The 25,122-nt window shown below is 48.1% G+C and overlaps 1 protein-coding gene across 1 annotated transcript in view; it reads left to right on the top strand.

Annotated features, from left to right (window-relative positions):
• HMGN5 (high mobility group nucleosome binding domain 5) overlaps positions 1 to 23,770 on the top strand; it is a 28,939-nt gene extending 5,169 nt beyond the window's left edge. The window contains exons 3-6 of the mRNA XM_029606545.1: positions 20,200 to 20,229; positions 20,699 to 20,749; positions 21,254 to 21,391; positions 23,079 to 23,770. Coding sequence (XP_029462405.1) covers positions 20,200 to 20,229; positions 20,699 to 20,749; positions 21,254 to 21,391; positions 23,079 to 23,126 — 267 coding nt within the window. The 3' untranslated portion in view covers positions 23,127 to 23,770. The remainder of the gene's footprint in view (positions 1 to 20,199; positions 20,230 to 20,698; positions 20,750 to 21,253; positions 21,392 to 23,078) is intronic.
• Positions 23,771 to 25,122: the final 1,352 nt, after the last annotated feature.

Genomic DNA, 25,122 nt, shown 5'->3' with positions numbered 1-25,122 from the left:
AACAGTTGCGGGTATTTTTCTCTCCTGTTTTTTTTTTCTTTTTTTCTCTACTCCAACTCACTTTGTGAGCTCCAAAACAGCACTTTTCGATGCTCCCATGGCCCCAAAGGCGCCTGGGTTCAAATTTCTGCCAATGTGGGAAAAATTGTGTCCATCACTGATGGACATAATTATTGATTATTTATGCTTAGGGCCCAACCGCAACCAGGCATCCTGCTGGGACTGTGGTAGGATGTGACCCAGGGCCCAGCGGCAGCGTGCAGCGAGGATTGCGAGGCTCCGGGAATCTGAGGGGGGTCCCAACAGGCTCTTATGCCCCCACTCAGCACTCAACCCATTCTTCCCTGGACCAGGAGCCCAGGTGGCTGGATGGAAAGAGGTCACCTTCTCTGGAGCCTTCGACTAGTAAGCCTAAAGGGCCAAGGCCCCCAAAGCAGCTGGTAGAGCGGGCAGATTGCGTGGAGCCCAGGCATGCCCCAGCGTCATCGATTGCATCGGCAAATCTGAAACGGGATGGCCCAGCACCATATGCATCATCCGCACCATTGTCAAAAAATAGCCGACGCAGTGTCGGAGCGTTGAACATGATGCAGGGACACAATCACAGTGACTGTATCGATGCAGCGCGTTGATCCACACACTCGCCGCAGAAGGACTGAACTCCACATCCTGCACCAGTCCACGCTCTGATGCCATTGACGCAGCCGAAGCTGATACATGTCAGCACATTCAAAGATGAAGATTCATAATGTGCCATCTCCATATCCTTTACATAAGCGTCATCCATCACAGGATTCAACGTTGGGACCTTTCCACCATCCCTGGAGTAGGTCAGCAACCCTTACTCTCTCGGATATGAAGGGGTTCTGAAGCTTCTGATGTAGTTGTTCCAAGAATCTCTGCATGCTCTTCCTCCTCTGCCTCGCAAAGACTTCTGAGCAAGTAAGAGAGAGCGCCACAACAATATTCTCTGGAGCGGACCACAATAACTTCAATCTTTTTTTGACATGTTAGTGTCCACTCAACATTCTGAACTGCCCTCAAGTCCTTCAGCAGCGGATTCAGATTCCGCAGCGCGTTCACCGGTGTGGATAGCATTTGAGGAGGAGGAACTGGGAGTAGAGTTACGTTCGCCGGCCTCTAGACCATGCCGAGAACTGGTTTACTCTCCTCCATCCTCGCCAGAGTCTTCCACGGTCATACCCAAAGATCCCCCAGAACCCTCATTGCACCTGGAGGTTCTTTCCCTGTACGTACTAGGATCAGTCCAGACGGTGGGTTATGTCCCCCGTCCAGCAGATGGAGTCAGAGCAAACTTCTGAGGGTGCTGGCATATAAGTTGGTGCAACCCTCCTAGTCCTCAGTATCTCTCTGACTCCAGCAGATGTGAGGAGGGGAACCCGTTGCTTCCCCTAGCTAGTGGCTCTGTTCCACACTTTTCTCTTTCATATTTCCTTCTCAGGTTGGATCAAGCAGTAAAAAAAAAAAAAAAAAAAGTTATATAATAATAGGAGATTTTATTTTGGGTAGTGAGGAGGCTTGGGCTTGCCGCCCTAACTCTTGCTATCTGGACTGCCTCTTCTTTAATTTTCTTCATTTCTCCTCTCACTCTCTCTCCCTTGTGCTTTCCCTTCACTTCCACAGCCGTTTTGGGGGAAAGTTTGGTAAGTTTTTTGTCTTTTTTCTTTGCAGCATCGCAAGCCGTACGGAGGTGGATGCTGGTGGGGCCAGCCTCTCCCCTACCCTGAGTCGCGGTTTCCCCCCCCCCCCCTTCGCGGCCCCGCGACGCACCAATTCCCCGAGGTCGCAGCGGCAGGGAGGTCTCTTTCCCCTGCCGCTCCTGGGGGGAGGACTACGAGTAGGGCGAGGCAGGCCTGCTCCTCCCGCGGCACGACTCTCGACGTCACTCCAGCACCTCATTCCCGCCCGGGCCCGACGCGATGCAGCCCGCTTGCTGCCCGTCCTGCGGCGGCCCGGGACAGGGCGGCTCGCGGGAAGGTCCGTGTGGCAGGTGTCTCCCCGGGGGGGAGATAAGCGCCGCTCCCCCGACGATTTTGCCGCCCCGCCCCCTCCTTTGGCGGGAGCGGCGGCCATCTTGGAGCTGGAGAGCAGCGTGGGATCCGACCCTGAGGAGACTCAGGAGGAATTTTCGTCGCTGGTACCGCCGATCCCGGGCCCGCTCCCCTCCACCAGCGGACTCCCCAGGGACCCTCTATCTTCCCCTCCCCCGGGGCCTCCAGGTTTTTCGGCTGACTTTGTGGTGCTCATGCACCAGGCCTATCTTCAAAGCCTACACCCTCCGGGGGGGGGGGGGGGTCAGCGGCAGTTCCCCCGCCGGCCAAGTCCCCAAGGATCACAGGAACTGCGGCTGCGGTACCGGGGGGTGCGGGGGGGGGGGGGTGTCCCAGAGTGCCACTGGGCCTTCCGTTGTCCCTGGGAGGGACGTCTCCTCTGTCGGACCCAGGGGGGGACCCGGCATCTCAGGGGGATGATGAAACGACTTCGGCAGTCCACCTGGAATGTGATGACCCTCGGGTGCTCCGAATCTTTCGTAAGGAGGAATTGGCGGAGCTTATTCCCCATGTTCTTCAGGAGTTGGACCTCGACCCCCCTGTTGAGCCCCCGGCTCCCTCTGTAGCTTCCGCCACAAAGAAAGGGGATCCAGTGCTGGCGGGCCTGCGTCCCCTGGCTAGGACCTTTCCTATTCATGATTCGTTTCTCCAGCTGCTAGTGCGAGAATGGGACACCCCGGAGGTGTCCCTCCGGGTTGGCAGGGCTATGGACAAGCTCTATCCTCTCCCTGGAGACTTTCTGGATCTCCTTAAGGTCCCTAAAGTTGACTCAGCGGTGTCCGCTGTCACGAAGAGAACCACGATCCTGGACACAGGGGGTACAGCTCTTCGAGACCTACAGGACAGGAAGCTGGAGGTCGCCCTCAAGAAGATCTTTGAGGTCTCGGCAGTGGGGGTCCGAGCAGCCATCTGTGGTTCCCTAACTCAGAGAGCCGGTCTTCGATGGGTCCAACAGCTCCTCACCTCGCAGCAGTTGCCGCCGGAGGAGGCGGCGCAGGCAGACCGCCTGGAGGCCGTCATAGCCTATGGAGCGGATGCTTTACATGACTTATTGAGGGTTCTTGCGAGGACCATGGTGTCAGCAGTCTCCGCCAGACGACTTCTGTGGCTGCGAAACTGGGCAGCGGACCCTTCCTCCAAATCTAGCCTGGGGGCGCTACCTTTCAAGGGTAGATTTCTTTTCGGCGAGGACCTCGATCAGATTATCAAATCTCTAGGTGAAAATTCGGTCCATCGGTTGCCCGAAGACCGCCAGAGGTCCTATCGTCCATCTCCATCGAGCTCCAGGAACCGCGCCCGCCCACAGCTGCATTATAGGGGTACTAGGCAACAAGGACCCAGGACGCCCTCCGGGAGGTCTCAGTCTTGGACCCGGCCCTTTCGGGGTCGCAGACCCACCAGGGACTCCTCGGCTCAGGGAGCCTCTGGTAAGCCTTCCCAATGATGCCAGGCCAGTCCACTCCTCGCTACCCCGGATTGGAGGTCGCATCGCTCTGTTTTACGAGGAGTGGACCAACATCATCACGGACCAGTGGGTCCTGGACATTCTAAGACACGGCTACGCATTGGAATTTGTCCGGTTTCCCAGGGACAGGTTCATCTTCTCTCCCTGCGGGTCAAGCTCCAAGCGCCTGGGAATCCAGCGCACGCTAGACAGGCTTCTGGACTGGGGGCCATTTCGCCCGTTCCCTCTGGAGAGGTGGGCTCGGGGCATTATTCCATTTACTTCGTGGTCCCCAAGAAGGACGGCTCCTTCCGTCCCATCCTAGATCTCAAGGAAGTCAACAAGGTGCTCCGGGTCTCCAGGTTCCGCATGGAAACACTCCGCTCGGTTATCGCAGCGGTGCATCAGGGAGAGTTCCTAGCCTCTGTCGATCTAACAGAGGCCTATCTGCATATTCCGATCCAGCCGGCCCATTGGCATTTTCTTCGCTTCAAGATTTTAAGTCAACATTTTCAGTTCCAGGCCCTACCCTTCGGATTGGCGACCGCGCCCAGGACTTTTACCAAGGTTATGGTAGTGGTGGCAGCCGCGCTCAGGAGGGAAGGAATCCTGGTCCATCCTTAATTGGACGACTGACTCTTCCGCAGGGTCGGTCGGCGGTCGACAGAGTGGTGTCCTTCCTTCAGTCTCTCGGCTGGGTGGTGAACTTCAGCAAGAGCAGCCTGCTGCCCTCCCAGCAATTGGATTTTCTGGGAGCACGCTTCGACACAGTACAGGGCAAAGTCTTCCTTCGTCCAGACAAGGCGCAATCCTTGCGAGATCAGATCGTTCAATTTGCCTCTCTTCCGGTGCACACTGCGCGGGACTACCTCCAAATTCTGGGCTCAATGGCATTTGCGATAAATCTCGTGCCCTGGTCTTTTGCACACCTGAGACCTCTGCAAATGTCTCTGCTATCGAGGTGGAAGCCAGTGTCTCGGGATTATCAGGCGATCATCCCTCTCTCTCCAACCGCCAGGTACAGCTTGAGGTGGTGGTTGGACCCCAAACACTTGGCCCAGGGTTGCCCGCTGGAGACTCCGGACTGGATAGTGGTCACTACCGATGCCAGCCTGTCCGGTTGGGGGGCAGTCTGCCTCAAGAGCTCGGCTCAGGGTCAGTGGACAAAGGAACAGACTACCTGGCCGATCAACCGCCTGGAGACCAGAGCGGTGCGTCTGGCGCTCATGCATTTCCTGCCCTTAATCAGGGGTCAGTCGGTTCGCGTCCTCTTGGACAATGCGACTACGGTGGCTTACATCAATCGGCAAGGGGGCACCAGGAGTCGTCAGGTAGCCCTCGAAGCCGCTCGTCTGTTGTCATGGGCGGAACGGTTCCTCGTCCGTCTGGCGGCTTCGCACATTTCCGGGGTGGACAACATTCAAGCGGATTACTTGAGTCGTCAGGCCCTGGACCCCAGAGAGTGGGCTCTCTCCGACGATGCGATGGCCCTCATCGTGCGGCGCTGGGGGACACCCTCAATGGATCTCATGGCAACCGCCTCCCAACGCCAAAGCCCCACGGTTCTTCAGCCGCAGAAGGGAGCGCGGCGCGGAAGGGGTGGACGCCCTAGTTCTTCCTTGGCCGTCCCGACTTCTCCTCTATGTCTTTCCCCCTTGGCCCCTGGTGGGCAAGGTGCTAAGAAGGATAGAGTTGCATCACGGATCTGTAATCCTAGTAGCTCCGGAATGGCCGCGTCTGCCGTGGTTAGCAGATCTACTCAACATTGCGATAGACGGTCCTCTTCGGCTCTCACACCTGCCTCGTCTTCTTCACCAGGGTCCGGTATTTTCGGATCAGGCTTTTGAAAGGAGGAGTCTCCTGCGTGAGGGCTACGCAGTCTCCGTGGTAGACACTCTCCTCAGAGCGCGAAAGACCTCGACCTCGGTCACTTATGTACGGGTGTGGAAGGTCTTCGAAGTATGGTGTTCTGCACGGGGTGCCCACGCAACAGCGGCCTCGCGACAGCAGATCCTGGCGTTCCTTCAAGAGGGGCTGGAGAAGGGTCTCTCCTACAATTCCCTGCGAGTGCAGGTGTCTGCGCTGGCCTCCTTGGCTCGCTCCTCGGGAAGGCCTGATCCCTCGTCTCATCCGGATATCTCACGGCTCCTGAAGGGAGTCAAGCATCTGCGGCCGCCGGTGCGTCAGCTTTGTCCTTCCTGGAACCTCAATCTGGTGTTGCGGGCTCTCGCGGAATCTCCTTTCGAGCCCCTGCATCAGTTCTCTCTCAAGGATATCACTCTGAAGACGATTTTCTTGGTGGCCATAGCCTCGGCGAGGCGCATCTCGGAGCTCCAAGCTCTCTCATGCAGAGAACCTTTCCTTCGGTTCTCGGATTCGGGAGTCTTCATCCGGACAGTTCCTTCGTTCCTGCCCAAGGTGGTCTCGGCGTTTCACTTGAACCAGGTGGTAGAACTTCCGTCCTTCCCACCGGACGCCCCTAAATCTCACAGGCGCCTAGACGTGAAGCGAGTTCTATTACGTTATTTGGAAGTGACGAATGAATTTCGAGTCTCCGATCATCTTTTTGTTCTCTGGTCCGGGAATAGAAAGGGCCAACAAGCGACGAAGACCACCATTGCGCGCTGGCTCAAGGAAGTGGTGGCTTCGGCGTACATCGGCTCCGGAAAGGATCCTCCGATAGGAATCAAGGCTCATTCTCTGAGAGCCCAGGCCACTTCCTATGCGGAGTCGCAGCACGTCTCCGTTCAGGAAATCTGTAGGGCAGCGACCTGGAAATCTTTACACACGTTTTCCAGACACTACCGGCTCCATTTGCCGGCAGCGGAATCAGGCTCCTTCGGGGACAGGGTTATCCGAGCAGGGTTCTCAGGGACCCACCCGGTTTAGGGAAGCTTTGGTACATCCCACCATCTGGACTGATCCTAGTATGTACAGGGAAAAGAAAATTATTTCTTACCTACTAATTTTCGTTCCTGTAGTACTAAGGATCAGTCCAGACGCCCGCCCTGGTCGTGATTGGATCTGGGGGTATACCTGCTCGAAATCGCTCTCTCCTGTCCTATTGCTTAGCCTTCTTCTTTGGGGCTAATTGTCGGAGTGTATTTGTTTCAGTTGTCAGTTCTCTTGGCAAGTTGTTCTGGTTCACAGTTTTTACAGTTTGACTTTGTAGATATGCTTGATCCATCCTCCTCGGTCTGTTCAGTTTTTTCTGACTTGGCTTTGATATTCTCGATACTGAGGACTAGGAGGGTTGCACCAGCTTATATGCCAGCACCCTCAGAAGTTTGCTCTGACTCCATCTGCTGGACGGGGGACATAACCCACCGTCTGGACTGATCCTTAGTACTACAGGAACGAAAATTAGCAGGTAAGAAATAATTTTCTTTTCATATTCGAAGTTCATAGAAAATGTAGGAGCCGTACGGAACCTTGAAACCAAGAAATTACCAGACTCTAGATCTGAGGTCCATGGCTAGTAAAAAGCTTCGATGTCCCACCAGAGTTGACGGCCCTACTTTCCCACTCAGTACTTGATGGGCTTATAGTCGGATGTGGGAGTCACCATTTTCTACATCTGGCATCTCTAGGAAAACTGCTTGAAATTCAGGATGTGGAAGTCAGCCCCCTTTGGCCCAGTCCAATTGCTGCACACATCGGTATTGGTCAGATCTGCGATGAAGCGGGCCAGAAAGACCAGATTGTATTCAGACACCCCTACCGGTAAGGATGGCCGCTATTTAGACGACTTTGGAAAAAAGGTGTTTCAGGGGTCTATGCATAACGCTAAGATCCAACACCACCAATTTTACATAACCCAATATCTGTATGAGTGCCTACGATCCATAAAGCCTGTCTGTGACCAAGCGGAAAGACCACAGCGCCAAACTATCACTGATAGTTTGCTTCGGATGATCTATGAGGGCTTTGACACGTCCACTTGAACTTCAGCAGCAGCTATAGCTGTCAGAAGAATGGCCTGGCTTAGTGCGAGCGCAATTCAGGAGGACGTCCATGAAAAGCTCACGGACCTTCCATGCCGAGGAGATAACATGTTTGGCAACAAGCTCAGGGAAACGGTGTCCCAACTCAAAGAATAGAGTGTTGCAGTGTCCTCCCTTACATCGCCTTCGGAACATATGCCCAGGAAGCATTACTACACTACCTACCGGAAGCCCTTTTATCCGTGACAATCTTACAGGCCATTCACTAGCTACAGATAGCCTTTGTACAAATCATAAAGGCCACAATTACAGCAAACTCAAACTCGCGGTCGTGGATGGGCCCAGCGCACATCGAAACCAGCTCCAGCTCAGAAGTCCCAACTGCCTTTTTGAAGATAGACGAGCCACAGCTACCAAAGATGGTAGGAAGCCGCCTTGCTTCCTTTGTCAAGGAGTGAAGTCAGATTACATCTGATCGCTGGGTACTTAGCATCATCCGGGAAGGCTACCGCCTAAATTTTCTTACATTTCCGACATTGCCACACCTTTCTCCACCTGTGAAATGGGAGATGGACCTTCCTCTCCTCCATCAGGAAATCTAATCGCTACTTTACCAGCAAGCGATCCAAGAGGTGCCTCAACATTGGCAACTTTGCGGATTTTATTCCCAGTACTTCCTCCTTCCCAAAAAATGCAGAGGATTGAGGCCTGAATCTTTTTCTTTTCAACAGGAAACATTCAAGATGACTTCTCTGAAGACCATTTTGCCATTTTTGCAACCCAAACAACTGGATTTTCTCACTGAACCTCAAAGATGCCTATGCTTACATTCCAATGCACCTGTCTTCCTGGTGCTTCCTTTTGTTTTCAGGTCAGCAACCGGCATTACCAATACAAAGTCCTACTACTTAGCCTATTGTTGGTGCCACGAGTATTCACAAAATGTCTAGCAATAGCTGTGGCCCATCTTTGAAGACAGGGAATAAAACTATTCCCTTACCTGGACGACTGGCTCCTTGTGGTGCGGAGTCCACATTTACTCCGTACCCACCAGATTCGAACGATAACTTGCCTGGAAAGCCTAGGCTTCATCATAAATTATGAAAAATCCCACCTCAACCAATCTCAAACTCTGCAGTTCATAGGGGCAATCATAAACACACACCTTTGCAAGGCTTTTCTCCCAGAAGAAAGGATTCAACATTTCAAGATCTTGCCTTATAGTTACAGCACAACCAGCACCCCACGGCTCGACAGATGCTTACTATCTGGGTCACATGGTGGTGGCAATGTATGTTGTCCCTCATGCATGTCTTCACATGCGCGCATGCAGTGGGGTCTGAAATCCCAGTGATCTCAATGCTTTCATCCCATGTCGCCAATACTGAAAGTGATCCAACTAATGTTATGGGACGTGTACTGGTGGCTACAACCCGGAGTGTTGCAGTGGGGTGCACATATCTTGCATTTCAAGACTCATGGTCTTTGGTCCCTCTGCGAGAGAACATTTCAAATCAACTCATTGGAACTACGGGCCATACATTATGCCATTCGTGTTTTTTCACACCTCCTTCAGCACAAAACCATCATGGTATACACAGACACTCAAGTAGCCATGTTCTACATAAACAAGGAACGTGGGTCTAGTTCAAAGATATTGTGCAAGGAGGTTGTACTCACACTGGAATGGGCATTAGCCAACTCCATATGACCTCCAGGCCACCTACCTGCCAGGAATAAGAAACAGAGGCCGACCGGCTCAGCAAAAGTTTTCACCCCTATGAATAGGAGCTCCATCAATGCCGCGCATAGATCTCTTTGCCACCGAATGCAACACGAAGCTTCCACAGTTTTGCTTTCTGTACCCCAGCAATCGCAGGATAGCTCAAGATGTCTTTCTGCTGAACTGGATGGGGAGCCTGATCTACACGTCCGTCCGTCCCCCCCGTCCCCCCCTTACCATTCCACTGATAGCTTGGGTGATCCAAAAATGTATGGTGGACAAGTCGAATCTCATACTCATAGCGCAGGCATGGCCCAGGCAACCCTGGTACGCCTACCTCATACACTTCTCAGTTTAACGACAGGTCCTTCTCCCAAACAGAGTAGACCACCTGATGCAGGAAACGGGGTCGCTACCTCACCCCATGCAGGATTCCCTCCATCTAATGCTATGGAGTTTGAAAGGGAAGTACTAAGCTACCTCCCTATCACAATGGAGGTTCAGGATATACTTATTTCTTCAAGAAGACTGTTTATGAGAGAAAACTATGCAGCTAAGTGGCACAGTACCGTCATTGGTATCTTTAGGCCCTTTTCACTCATCGCAAGAGCAACTATTGGAATACTTACACTTGTACATCTCTGGGCTGGCAGTGTCATCCATCCAGGTACACCTCAGCGCCATATCAGCCTACCACCTGACAATTCAGGGTACTTCCATATCCGTACACCAACTCATATCCTGTTTCATGCGAGGTGCTCTGAGACTACGACCTCCGATCTCACGCCCAGCTGTACCTTGGGACATGAACTTCGTTCATTCTAAAGAAATTGATGCTTCCGCCTTATGAGCCGATGCATAAGAACATAAGAAATTACCATGCTGGGTCAGATCAAGGGTCCATCAAGCCCAGCATCCTGTTTCCAACAGAGGCCAAAACAGGCTACAAGAACCTGGCAAGTACCCAAACACCAAGAAGATCCCATGCTACTGATGCAATTAATAGCAGTGGCTATTACACTAAGTCAACTTGATTAATAGCAGTTAATGGACTTCTCCTCCAAGAACTTATCCAAACCTTTTTTGAAGCCAGCTACACTAACTTCACTAACCACATCCTCTGGCAACAAATTCCAGAGCTTAATTGTGCGTCGAGTGAAAGAATTTTCTCTGATTAGTCTTAAATGTGCTACTTGCTAACTTCATGGAATGCCCCTTAGTCCTTCTATTATCCGAAAATGTAAATAACTGATTCACAGCTACTTGTTCATGATCTTAAAAACCTCTATCATATCCCCCCCCCCCCCCTCAGCTGTCTCTTCTCCAAGATGAACAGCCCTAACCTCTTCAGCCTTTCCTCATAGAGGAGCTGTTCCATCCCCTTTATCATTTTGGTTGCCCTTCTCTATAGCTTCTCCATTGCAACTATATCTCTCACCTGAATGTTCTATTTCTAGTGGCAATAATATCTGTGAGCTTCAAGCGCTGGTTCATTATTCACTTTATCTGCAATTCTTCCATGATAGTCACTCTACAGACCCATCCATCCTTTCTTCCGAAGGTTCTGTCAGCTTTTCACCTTAATCAAACCATAACGTTGCCGACTTTCTTTCCTAAACCACACACATCCAGCTGAGAGGCCCTGTTTACACACGCTGGATTGCAGGAGAGTGTTACCTTATTATAAACAAAGAAGTAGTGCACCAAATAGGCATTTGCAACTTTTTCTTTCCTTTAGTCGAAAAGCCCTAGGATTGCCAGTCACAGAACAGACACTTGCAAACTGGCTGACTCAATGCATCCATTTCTGCTATTCTACCAAGCCACAATGCTTGACATAAGGGTTAAGACACATCTGCTGAGATCAGTGGCTACCTTTATCGTCCACCTTTTGGCATATGCCAATTCAGGACATGTGTAAGGCTGCTATATGGTCTTCACTGATTACTTTCATGTTTCACTACTGCCTCCTCCAGCATGCCACTTCTGATGCTTCCACGGGGCAGGAGATTCTATATTATGCTACGAATTCCTAAGAGTACTCACGAGACAGCCCCACATCTCACAGGGACACGAAGCACAGATAAGCCTGTGCTTCATGGTTCCTTGGCTGGGGAATCCCAGACAGCATAGTTAATTCAGCCTGCTTAACTGGGGGGGGGAGCAAGTTTTCTTACTGTAAACGGTGTTTTCCGTAGATAGCAGGATGAAATAGCCATGCGTCCCCACCCACCTCCCTAGTCAGTTTCTAGCCTTCTTCCTGCTCTGTTTACCTTGCTATCTAATCAATTGAGGAGAGAGAGTCGCGCGGTAAGGCACCGCACAGGCATGCAGGAGCGAAGGTTTTTGAACGGTCTATGAGATGTTGCTACCAGGGGCTACTCCCATGTTATTGGGAAAGAAGAGTACATATCTCTTCATACCTTCTGAAGGAAGATGCAAAGAACTTAAGTTTTCTCCCAGGACAAGCAGGATGGTAGTCCTCACTTATGGGTGACGTCACTGGACGGAGCCCTATCACGGAAAACCTTTGTCAAAGTTTCTAGAACTTTTGACTGGCACACTGAGCATGCCCAGCATGCCATGATCCTTGCAGCCACAGGGGTCTCCCTTCAGTCTCTTTTTCCACGATGCAGTTTGCCTCGCCGTTAGGAGCTCTGTGAGAATTTCTCTCACAATTTTCCTCATAGAAAAAATTAGTATTTTACTTAAAAAAATTCCCTCATAGGGGTCTCCCATCGGGATAGTGTTTTTCCATTGTTCAGTGAATAACTTCACTATTCCTGGTCGATTCCTGCTACCACCTTTTTTCGGTGTCTGCAGATCATTGACCATTTTTGGGCCTCAACCTCTGCCATTATGGCAACAGGTTTCCGAAAATGTCCGGAGTACCCCCGAACCATGTCGATTACCGACCCACATGATGTCTGTGTGCTGTGCCTCGGCTCATCACACGACGTGTCTAACTGCCCAAGTTGTGCCCAGATGACTCCGAAGGGTAGATGGGCTTGCCTCGACAAGATGGAGACTCTGTTCAAAATCAAGTTGACTCCATCGATGTCCACCCAATCGTCACCAGCAAGACCATCATAAAACCTTGCCGGGAGTACCAAGGCAGTGGTGACCGTCCGTCACCGACTCCGTTTAAGGCATCCACATCATCTACCTCTGTGCTGGGGAAAGACCAGACCGAGCACTGAGGGAAGCACCGACGCGAGTCGACTCCCGGTGCCAGCACCGCTTCCACATCTGCTTCAATGGCTATCGAGCCGCTTGTGAGGAAGACATGGGTAGAGGAGCATCTAACACCCTCTCCACCCATAAATCAAGGCGATCCCCACCGATATCGGTGCCGGGTACTGAGCCCCCACAGATCCCTGTGGAGGTGCCAGTAGCGCCTAGCCTGCCACCCCCTGTAGCTGCGATATCTGCAACAGCTTTCAGGGAGGAACTAGATGGTTTCATCCGCCAGGCAGTGCTCGAGGCTCTCAGAGACCTACAGCAATTGATGCTGGCCCCATACTGACACCGGAGCCATCGATATTTGCACCATTGCTAAACTCATCGGTGCCCTTCCAACACAACCCGGGCCACCGATGCCAAAGCGACCTGCAAAGCCTCTGAAATTCCCAATTCCCATTCCGGGGTCCTCAGATGACGAAGGTACTGATTCCAGTCCTCTGTCACCGATGCCAGAACCAATGCCTGGTCCATCAGGGCTCTTGGGACCGAGAGGCCCTCGTTTTCTATCGTTGCCTCTGGTGCCGCCGAAGCCCACATCAAGGCCATCGAAGGATCCATCGGTGCCAACCCGTCCTACCTTACCAGTCTTCTTCCTTCCTTCAGGATCTCGACAAGACCTTTTCTGACCCATGGGAAGATGTTGACACCGACACATCCACGGAGGATATCTTATCAGAACCATCTCCAGAAGAAAGGAGAAAATCTCCCCCAGAGGATCTCTCCTTTGCCAGTTTTATTAGGACAATTCCCTTTGAACTTACTACAGAAGAGGACACACGCCACAAAACATTAGAGATTCTCCAATTTATGGATGCACCAAAAGAAGTGATGGCTATACCAGTACACGAAGTGTTAGTAGATCTGCCCCATCAGTCGGTGGTAGTTGAATCTGTACAAAAGAAGGCCAGAAGACTGTGACCACACTCTTCAGCACCTCCTGGCAAGGACCAAAAATTCCTTGATATCTTAGGTCGCAAAATGTTTCAAGGTTCTATGGTAGTGTCACGCATAGCTGCATACCAACTTTATGTTAGCAACCAAAGAAAATGGGATCAGTGAACACTAGCTGTTCACTGATCCCATTTTCTTTGGTCGCTACTGCAATATTGGATCAGTTTCCAATTTGTTTTTTTTGTACCAATTTTACATGACACAGTATCGAAGAAATCTCTGGAAGCAGGTTCAGGGAATAGCCAACTCTCTTCCCCAACAAGATAGTCTCAACGCCATATTACATAAAGGCCTTGAGGCTGGCAAACATGAGGTTTGTGCTGCGTACGACTCATTTGAAACAGCTTCTCGCATTTCATCGACAGGAATCAGTGCCAGGAGGTGGGCCAGGCTAAAAGCCTCTGACTTGAGACCTGAAGTCCAAGACAAACTTGCCAATTTGTCATGTACCGGTGAAAACCTATTCGGAGACGAGATGCAGTGGCTCAATTAAAAGATCATAATGAGACCCTGCGGCAATTATCCACAGTGACTACCGAGGCCCCTTCTGCATGAAGATCCACTAGAAGGGACCCTAGAAAACAATTTTATCGCCCATGCAGATACTATCCACCTGCATCTCACATGAGGCCAACTAGACCGTCTCAGAAAACACATCCTTGACAGCCCAAGACATCCAGGCCTCAGCCACCACCGCAAACAGGCCAGGCTTCTGGATTTTGAGGCATATCCAGAGAACAACAGTCCCTCCATAAATCCAAAACCAGATTTGTCAGTAGGAGGTCGAATTCGCCACTTCATGATCAACCGGCTCAACATAACCACAGACCAATGGGTTATATCCATCATAACCCAGGGCTACCACCTAAACTTTCTCATGGTACCCCTGGACTTACCACCAAATCCTCTGTGGATGCAAGAAGATCACAAAGGTCTTCTAGAGTCAGAACTGTCCACCCTTCTGGGCGCCAGGGCCATGGAACCTGTTCCCCGAGCACAGCAGCGCAGAGGGTTCTACTTTCGCTATTTTCTCATTCCAAAGAAATTAGGCAGCCTCCGACCCATCTTAGACCTCCGCAATGTCAACAAATTTCTACGAAAAGAAAAATTCAGAATGGTGTCCTTGGGCACCATGCTTCCCTTTCTACAAAAAGGAGATTGGCTCTGTTCTCTGGATCTTCAAGACGCTTAACGCTCACATTCCAATATTCCTCACCGCAAGAACCTGTGTTTCCTTGTAGGAGATCACCACTTTCAGTACCGGGTCCTGCCTTTTGGACTTGCCTTGGCACCCTGTGTATTTACAAAGTGCCTAGCAGTGGCTGCGGCCCATCTACGCAAGAAAAGCATACACGTCTTTCCTTACCTGGATGACTGGCTCATCAAGAGCCAATTCAAGCAAGAAGCTCTCAACGCTCTCGAGCTCACTATCAATCTGCTATACTCTCTGGGATTTCTCATCAACTACCAAAAATCCCAACTGACTCCATCTCACCTTCTGACTTTCATCGGAGCAGATTTGGTCACCACAGTGGCAAAGGCCTTCCTGCCCAATGACCGTGCAAACACACTCTCCAGACTAGCTGTATCTCTGCGCACAAAGAAAACAGCCTCAACCCATCAATTCTTAAAGTTGCTGGGACATATGGCTTCCACAGTCCACGTCATTCCTATGGCCAGACTGGCAGTGAGAATAACTCAATGGACTTTGAAATCTCAATGGCTCTAAGCCATTCAACCACTGTCATCCCAGGTTCAAGTAACCCACCAGTTACGTTCATCCCTTCTCTGGTGGATGAACAAAGTCAACTTTGCTAACAGGTCTACCCTTTCAGCAACCAGTTCCACAGATAACTTTGACTACAGACACATCCACCTTGGGTTGGGGAGCTCATGTGAACAATCTTCAAACCCAAGGTATTTGGACACATTTCGAAGCAACGTTTCAGATCATCTTCCTAGAACTTCGAGCTATACATTATGCTCTATATGCGTTCAAGGACTGCCTTTCATACAAGACTGTTCTCATACAAACAGACAACACAGTTGCAATGTGGTACTTGAACAAGCAGGGCTGCACAGGCTCTTATCTTCTCTTCCAAGAAGCCGTGCAGATCTGGGACTGGGCCCTTGCATACTCCATGTATCTACGGGCCACTTATCTGGCAGGCATGCAGAACGTAGTAGCAGATCGCCTCAGCCGACAGTTCCATCCTCATGAGTGGTCTCTGGATCTTGTGGTAACGACCAGAATCTTCCAACGCTAGGGTCAACCAACAATAGACGTCTTTGCATCTGAACTGAATCACAAAGTGGACAGATTCTGCTCCCTGCACAGGCAACACAACACATTAGCCATGGACGCCTTCGCTCACCCCTGGAGCACAGGCCTCCTATATGCGTATCCCCCGATACCGCTGATAGCCAAAACTCTCGTGAAGCTACAACAGGACAAAGGGTCAATGATACTCATCGCCCCGTATTGGCCTCGACAAGTATGGTTTCCCATGCTTCTCGACCTCTCGATCAGAGAACCCATTCGCCTGGGCACAGCGCCCACTCTCATAACTCAGAACCAAGGCATGTTACGCCACCCGAACCTTCAGACCGTATCCCTCACAGCCTGGATGTTGAAAGCTTGATCCTCCAACTACTCAACCTTTCAACTGATGTCTCTCAAGTGCTTGTAGCCTCACAAAAGCCTTCCACACGAAAATCCTATCGTTCTAAGTGGAAAAGATTCACCACATGGTGCACACAAAAAGGTATCGACCCTTTTTCCTGCCCCACGCCATCTCTATTAGACTATCTCTTGCACCTTTCAGACTCTGGTCTCCAGACTTTCTCAGTTGAGGGTACACCTGAGTGCTATCTCAGCATACCACAAAGGAGTTGGGGGTGCCCCGGTAACAGCGCAACCCCTTGAGTAGATTTATGAGGGGCCTATTGCAACTCAAGCCCCCTCTACGGCCCCCAGTTACTGAATGGGACCTAAATGTAGTATTTACAAGGCTCATGCTCTCCCCGTTTGAGCCTTTGCACTCCTGCGATATTAAATTTCTTACATGGAAAGTTCTCTTCCTAGTAGCCATTACATCTGCTCGAAGGGTTAGTGAGTTACAAGCACTTGTTACATACTCACCCTATACCAGGTTCCTACATGACCAAGTGGTCCTACGTACTCACCCGTGGTTACTTCCTTCCACTTGAATCAGTCTATAGTCTTGCCCACCTTTTTCCCAAGGCCTCACTCTCACCAAGTTGAGAGAGTTTGTAAACGTGCACTTGCATTTTACCTAGACCGCACAGCAATCCATAGGAAATCCACCCAACGTTTTGTTTCTTTTGATGAAAACAGACTAGGAGTTGCAGTGGGCAAACAAACTCTCTCCAACTGGCTAGCAGATTGTATCGAATTCTGCTATGTAAAAGCAGGCCTTCCTCTTCAGGGACGAGTGAAGGCACACTCAGTAAGAGCCATGCCAACCTCAGTAGCACACTATCGTTCAGTACCGATTGCTGACATCTGCAAAGGTGCAACATGGAGCCCTCTTCACAGATTTGCAGCATATTACCGCCTGGACAAGAAAGGACGTCAAGACTGCCTTTTGGCCAATCCGTCTTGAAGAACTTATTTCCAGTATAATCCCAGCTCCTTCCACATCCACCTGCTGTGATTTTCAGGCTGCCTCATTTTTACCAAGAGTACACCAGTTGTTGTGCCTGATGCACAAGTTGTTCGCTGTTGGTCCAAATTAAATATGACTCAGCCTGCAGCTTGCTAATCACCCATATGTGAGGACTACCACCCTGCTTGTCCTGGGAGAACGCAGAGTTGCTTACCTGTAACAGGTGATCTCACAGGATAGCAGGATGCAGTCCTCACGGAACCCACCCGCCACCCCGCGGAATTGGGTCCGAAACGTTTTATTTTATTTTTCGCTCGCACCTTTTGCTACAAACGAGACTGAAGGGAGACCCCTGTGGCTACAGGGATCATGGCATGCTGGGCATGCTCAGTATGCCAGTCGAAAGTTCTAGAAACTTTGACAGAAACGTTTTTCATGATAGGGCTCCATCCAGTGACGTCACCCATATGTGAGGACTACATCCTCACATATGGAATGTGGTTAATCTTAAGTTATTGACTTTCATAAAACAGTCTACCTTAAAATAAATAAATAAATATAGACTATTAAGGGTCTGGTTTGCTAAGCTTTTTTCCCTATCCCGGTTGACTTTAGGAGGGTGCAGAGCCCAGGGCAAATCAACCACGGTGGAGCCCTGGAATGCTGACATGTATGAGTCCATCTCCAGGCTGACAGGAAATTATAGTATTGAGGGCCGAGAGTAGTTGCCCCATTTGGCCTCCTCCCCTCACCCCAAGGATGGCCCTTTTCCTGTCTATAAACAAGTTTAAATTAGCCATTATTTGTGGTGATGTCATCTGGTGACACTGAATGGAACTCCCTCTCCAACCTAGTAGAGCAGTGGTTCTCAACCTTTCTAATGCCGTGACCCCGTAATACAGTTCCTCATGTTGCGGTGACCCCTCGCCCCACCCTTGCGAGGGCAGGGCTTTGGTCATATGGGGCGGGGTTATGGATGGGGTTGGATTTTAGTGCATACTTATTTATTATGACATTTATAAACAGAACCACCATTCCTCATAAAACAATAAAATTAAGAAACATAAAGCATCAGTTATAATAGTAAAACCATACTAATAAAAGAATATTTTAAAATTACTGATAAATAGAATTTCTATTAATTAAAATCATATACATTTTTATAATTTCCCAAACACAATAAAATATTTCAAAACAGCACATATATCAAATAACACACAATAATTAAAACTAATAAGGATTTTAAAAAGCCCCTGCTGTCCATACATGGGAGCTCTTGATTTCCAGTCACCCTGATATTGTCGAGGATTAGGAGGTTATCCTCTCTCTCTCACACATACTCTCACATGTCCATTCTCTCTCACACATACACTGTCACATACATACACATTCATGCTCTTATACCCACCATAACCTCTCGCTCTCACAGACACTGATACACTCTCTCCCCCCCCCCCCCCCCCCCCCCCCCCCACTCACACACACTCTTACTCCCCTGGATTTTCTCATACACACTCATGCTCTCACTCTTACTGGCTCCCTCACAACCTCAGAGCCTCTCAGATAAAACTCTATGCAGCAGAAATAATGCTGAATGTTGAGAATTGTGTTATGCAGACTAATCTGGAAAATGCACTAATTTCTACATGAGTCATAATGAATCAGTCCTCAGCTGCAGGCTTCAATTGATTATCCTGGCTCCCTTTATGTTTGCCAAATACAGTTCATGTGTAACAGCAATCCTAATTCTCCACCAGATCAAGGTGATTTCACATCCCACTTCATACTTTGTCACCTCCAGCTGAGTCAAACAATTAATCTGATTACTGCCACTGCTGCCACGTGGCTATTGGGGAGGCGCTGATTGCTGCTATTGGCACTGAAGCCCATTCTGCTGCCTCCTCTGTGCAGGCCCCCTGGGTTTCCACTTCCTCCATGTTGATCTCGTACATTGTGAGATCCGCCATAGAGAAAGTGCTACTCTTGCACATTCCCAAAGATTACATGTGCCAATCAGTAAAAAGTAATTTATTTTTTTTTACTGTTATTGCCTTTTTTTCTGTTTCTTTTCTCTCCACCTGTCGTCTTCCCTCAAACACACAGTCAGGTTCTCATTCTCACATGCATTTCTCTCTCAAACACACATACACACACAGGATCTCACTGTCACATGCTCTTTCTGTCATGCAATCATTCATACACACAGTCTCTCACTGGCACAGGCTGTCTGAGTCTCACACACAGGCTCTCACACCCCCACATGCTGCCTTGCTCAAGCACAGGCTCTCACTGTCTCATGCTGTCTCTTTCACACACACACAGAGGCTCTCACATGCTGTCTCTGCAAACACACACAGTCTCTCAATTCACTCTCACACACAATCTCTCAACTCATCTCATACTCGCACACACCTCTCTCTCACCTCTGGGCCTCTTCTTTACGGGTTACCACAGGATGGGCTCTGCAGCGGCCCTAGTCTTCCTGGCCCCGCTGCTCCTCTTCTGCACGTGGCTGACGCGCCTCCTCCTTCCTGCCCGTGCGGCTCCGGCAACATTTGTCTTCCGGGGCAGGGCGGGCAGGAAGTAAGTAGGAGGAGCACCGCGACGCGCTCCCTTTTGGGGTTGGAGGAGGCAGGTCTCCAGCTTCGCCCCGCCTCCCCGCAGCAGCCGCGGCGCCACAGACTGGCAAAAAACCCCAACGGCCCGGTACTGGTCTGCGGACCAGGCCGTTGGGGTCGGTCCGCAGATCAGTTTTGGTCGAACGACCTGTGTTTTGGTCGAACGACCAAAACACAGGTCGTTCGACCAAAACACAGGCGACCCCTGTGTTTTGGTCGCGACCCACAGGTTGAGAACCGCTGTAGTAGAGCTTTAAGCTCTGCTGAGTATGTGCAGGCGTTGTCTCAGATTCTCCTCAGTCTGTTTTTTGTCCGTGCTTTGCATGGATGGCTTACTCTCTCACAAAATTTATTCTCCTTTTGTCTATTTCCTTTCTTGCTTGCTAATTATAGCAACCCATAACAGACTCAAAGTACCTTTTAAAGGTAAAGTGCTGAGACTTTTACATACTCTGTGTATTCAGCACAGAATGGGGAAAAATGTTTAGTAATTCAGGCCCCAAGTGATTACATATGGCATTATAGTAATGTTATCTTTTTTTCCTCTTTGCTCTCTGTTTCCTTTGTTGGTATAGCCAAAGAGGAGGTCGGCTAGATTGTCTGCTGTAAGTATTTGAAAATGTTAAGTTGTGGTGATTTATATTACATATTTATGGGTGGTGGCACAATTTCATATAATAGTGGCAATATGGTTCGTGAAGGATTTGATTATAAATAGCATGTTAAGTGGTTTTACTTGGACCTCTGAAATGTGTTGGGCCCTTCTATTAGCAGTTGTAGGACTATGCAGGTGTTCTGTATATGTGCATCCTCTTTATACAAAGTATCACATGCATCAGTTTTAAAAATAACTTCTAAACTATCCAGTTATTACTGCTGAAAGTTAAAGTGAGGGCTGTTCTACCTTAACTGGGTTAGGTATGTAAACCACTGCTGTTTCATAACCTAAAACCATGTACATCTTAGCAGTAACTTTACATGAGCATTACAATCTCTTCGTACATAAAACACTTTTTTTCTAAGCTGTCCTGTCTGGTTTCACTATTCTTATCTTATTTTGTGATTTAATTATAGAAACCAGCTCCTCCAAAGCCAGAGCCCAAACCCAAAAAGGCAGCCGCTAAGGTAAGTCTTAAAAAAAAATAAAAATAGGCAAAATAGCTTCCCTTTTGATTTCTGTGTTCAGGACTGCTGACTGATGCCTGAAGGATCGAATCACATAAATATGTAATACTGACAGTGATTGGACCCAGTGAGTACCAGAGAAAGAGAGGTCTGGTTCAGAAACAGTCCTCAGCAGGATACTATTTCTAAAGGTGTAGCACCTTAGGATGTGTAGCTGGTAGCTTCATACATGTGCAGGCGAGGAGTTTCTTTTAGCCCAGATTTTTTTGGCAATGTTTGAATTGCTTTAAAATCTAGCAAAACATCTCAAACTGACTTTTTTTTTTTTTATTAGAATGATCAGAAACAAATATGCTTGCGTGTGTATTTCATAGACATGTCTTAAATCTAATAGCTGAGTAATTAGAACTGTTTCTGCAATAGAAACCTTGATTACAGTACTATGCTGGAAACATGAATGTGGTGTTTTATAAATTTTTGTTGTTATAAATTCTTACCTAACAGAAAGAAAAAGCATCAAATGATAAAAAGGACGACAAGAAAACAGCAAAGGGGAAGAAGGGAGCCAAAGGTAAAGATGAAAATAAGCAAGATGCTAACGAAGAAAACCACTCTGAAAATGGGGATACCAAAACTAATGAGGTACCATTTACAAGTTTTGGGATAAAATGCACACATTTTTCTTAGCCCTACATGAGGCCTTGAGCTGTTCATAAGTAAAGGAACCAGCTGTACCAGTGGCTTTAACATACAGTAAACTCACATTTCCTCAATATTATTTCTGTATTTCATTTCCTACAGAATCTAAGCTTTATGTATAAATGCCACAGAGTCATAAAATTGCACCAAAAATACACTGGCACTTACAGATTTGTAGGGAGGACGTGGTGTAAATTGCAAAAATGGAAGCTAACATGCTGTCAACAGTTGTACTCAGGTTCTTGGGTGGGAAAGCACAATTTGGTAATACGGTGTGTGGGGCCACATGGCCTTGCTAATGAATGGTAGTAATTTTTCAGTAAGCCAAGAAATCAGTTTTGATTTAGAAAAACACAGCAAATATTCTGTGATTGCAGCTTTCTCAAAACTTAGTATGGTCCTCCGCTGAAAAATGCAACTGGAACAGAATGCATAGCTCATGATGACTCTAGTCCAGGAACTGACATTAACAGCCGACAGGAAGAATAGCCCTAAAACCAGATATAGTTTTACTCTGCAGTAACACTGAAAACAGTAATTCTTACCTAGTAATCTGAACAGATGCAGCCCAACCTAATATAGACATTGTGAAGACCTAATTTTTACTAAATGAGTGCTTTTATAACCAGGACCCACTTTTAAAGGACAATTCCCATGCAGAAAAAGGGCTGATTAGCTAGATACATGAAAGTGCCCACTTGATGAGATATTAAGGCCTGCTTAACTAAACATTTTTCCTATTGACTCAAAATGGGGGAGAAACCCTTTAGAACGATAGATTGTATTTTGTATTCACAGGTAGTTCTTCATTAATCTTGTCTTGAATGTGAGGCTCCTGTTGCTGCAGGAAGGACTGGATATCACCAACTGCTTTTAGTGTTGTTTTATGCAGACTGGATTCTTGTAGCAGCAATAGACCTTACATTCAAGGGAAGCTCATTGATGAACATTTCCATCTGGAACATACTGTCTAGCCAGGTGGGCACGGACAGCTGATTCTACATAAACATTGTCCTTGTTTTGGTACAAATGTTGTAAGCTGCACTCGATCTTCTGCAATAATGCTTTTTCTTGCAGCCACAATTGTTAAAGAATTGACAGAATATTTGCTCCTGCTTAGCATGTATCCATCAGTGGACTGATGGCTAAACTAAAGCTCAAGCTAAGTCTGATTTGCCATTTTCTGTACCTCGAGATAATCTACAGCACATCACTGGATGTAACTGAATTACTGAAGATTCTTTTTCTTTGAATTGTGAAAGTGAATAGTGTTTGGTTGACTTTCGCTTCGCTTAAAGCACTTTATTAACATACGATATGTAGAGCTCAATTATTGTTACCTAGTTATAATTGGTTGTCATTTATCTACCTTGGAAGGCATGAATGGCTCAGGCTGCCAAGCCGCAATTTGAGCCTGTGAAAAGCACGTCTACACAGATGTTACTGACAGGTGTCTTGCGCGACAGAGCCATCTCTTCAGTCTGGTATATTATGCTGCTAAAGACTTGTTGCATTGTCTTGATGATGAAATTATGATTTTTTTTCACTTGAGTGGTCAGTTAAGCTGAAAGTTTACTCTTGTGACTTCCCTGTGTCCTTTCTCCATCCTTTTTTTTTCCTTGCTATCTAGGCGCCAGCTGCTGAAGCATCTGAAGAGAAAGAAACCAAGTCCGAGTAATGTCAGCTCTGCCCTATATCTCCATCATTTGGTCTCCGTACCTCCATGCTGTATTGTTAACAGAGAGGAATATTTTTATCAACTATTTTATAAAAGCAGGTTTTTTTAGCATGAATTTAATTATGGAACATCTACATCTCGGTTACTTGGGAAGGAAGTATCCCTGCCCCCTCCCCCAACAAGAAAAAAATCATTGTTTATAAATTTTGTGATTGTACTAGTTTGTATGGTACCTGGAAAGAATAAGTGGTGGTAGCTTTTGACTTCTGTCGGTGTGTCCCTTCTTGTGTAAGTCATGCTTACAGATGTTGGATTTTAATTTTACCCTTGTATGTATTGTATGGTTTCTTAAAGTGGGGAGATCTCAAAACGAAAAAACTGTCAAACATTCCAGTGATTCTGTGGGTTGTTTTTATAAAGAAGGTGAATATTTTCATGAAATCCTATGAGCTGGAAATTTGTTTCCCAAATGTTATTTTATTATTTTACCAGTTTAAAAAAAAAAAGAGAAAAAAAGTGTGAATCATGTTTTTAAATGAAATACAAACATTTGTTTAAAAAAAAAGGGGGCAAATTGGTTGTATGTACCCACTGTTAGGAATTTTACTGGATTTATCTTAATAAAAAGACTCCTCAAAAGCTGATTGTGATTTGTTGCATGTGTTGGTGTTCTAGTAGTTTTTGGTTCTGGAGAAAGTCTGAGTCTTTGTAAACTGTGATACCTTTTTAAAGGGCCAGCAACAGAGATGTTGTAGTACATGAGCTTTGGAAACTATATAGGCCCCTTCAGGTGTATGCTCCTAATTGCTGTACAACATAAGTTTGCATTATAAACAAATCTGACACTCTCTCCCATTATAGATGAGAGCTTGAAAGCAGCCTTTTAATATAATCTACAAAAGACAGCTATTTTGAATGTATATACACTTCCTTCCAAGGTCAAAACAGAGTAGGAATTCTTTTTGATAACAGAATTCTGTGCTTCACTGCATGCAATGTATGGAAAAAGACAGCCCCCACCTCCCGTTGTAAAGATAAAATACATGTACTCTAAACTAGACTTTTTTTTTTTTTTACACATAAGGTGACTTAGGCTTCATCTTCAGACGGTAATAAATTCAGTGAATGTTTTAATATTTAAGAAATATATTAATTACTTCAAGTTGTATTGTATTTTAATGATTAAACATGAATTTCTTTTCAGAAGGCAGATAGTACATGTAAATTTAGATTTTCTTTTTGGGAACATTTCATGCAATAGTAACTAATATTTTTATATAATAAAATATTTTGGGTTTCCCGTCGATAGCAGGGCTGAATTAGCCATACTGTCATGGGAACTGTCAGGCCCGGGAGGCGGAGGTTCCTAAGTGATATCGGAGCTTTGCTCTGAGGCTGCGTGTGGTTTCCCGCGCTGATAATGACTCTCCTCAGTCTGTTTTTCGACGCACGGGATCGCATGCGGAACCTCAGACAATTCTAAAAATTTGAAAAGGAAAAAGCGAAAAATGAAGGACCATGGCAAGAAGGACGCTCCCCTACCCTTGGGGTTCAAACCCTGCCCCTGCGGGAAGGTCATGTCCATCACAGATGGACATGACCGCTGCTATCGTTGTCTGGGACCAGACTACCCGCTTGCGTCGTGCCCTCGTGGTCGGATGTCACCGAGGGCACGCCGCCAGAGGAGGGAGAAGATGGAACGCCTTCAAACATCGAGGACCAGATCTACGCCCCACCGTCGGAAGCCCACTCTTCCCCGGGGCCTACTACGACTGCCCGCCCCCACAGCATCGAGGCACCTCCATGGAACCTCCAACTGCGAGAGATCGCATGGGAGATAAAGATCTAGCCTCCGGGAGTCGAGGGCCCTCCCGTGGCAAAAGCAGACGCCGACCGGAGTCGCATGCGCCGGGGCAGGTAGTGGGAACATACCCGGGAAGCGACCCATGCGTCGACATCATCGGCGCACAACCAGTCGATGCAGCGCCGTGTGTAC

The sequence above is a fragment of the Rhinatrema bivittatum genome, chromosome 6 (assembly GCF_901001135.1).
Source record: "Rhinatrema bivittatum chromosome 6, aRhiBiv1.1, whole genome shotgun sequence".
NCBI lineage: Eukaryota > Metazoa > Chordata > Amphibia > Gymnophiona > Rhinatrematidae > Rhinatrema > Rhinatrema bivittatum.
This window is presented reverse-complemented; position numbering and strand designations above follow the sequence as displayed.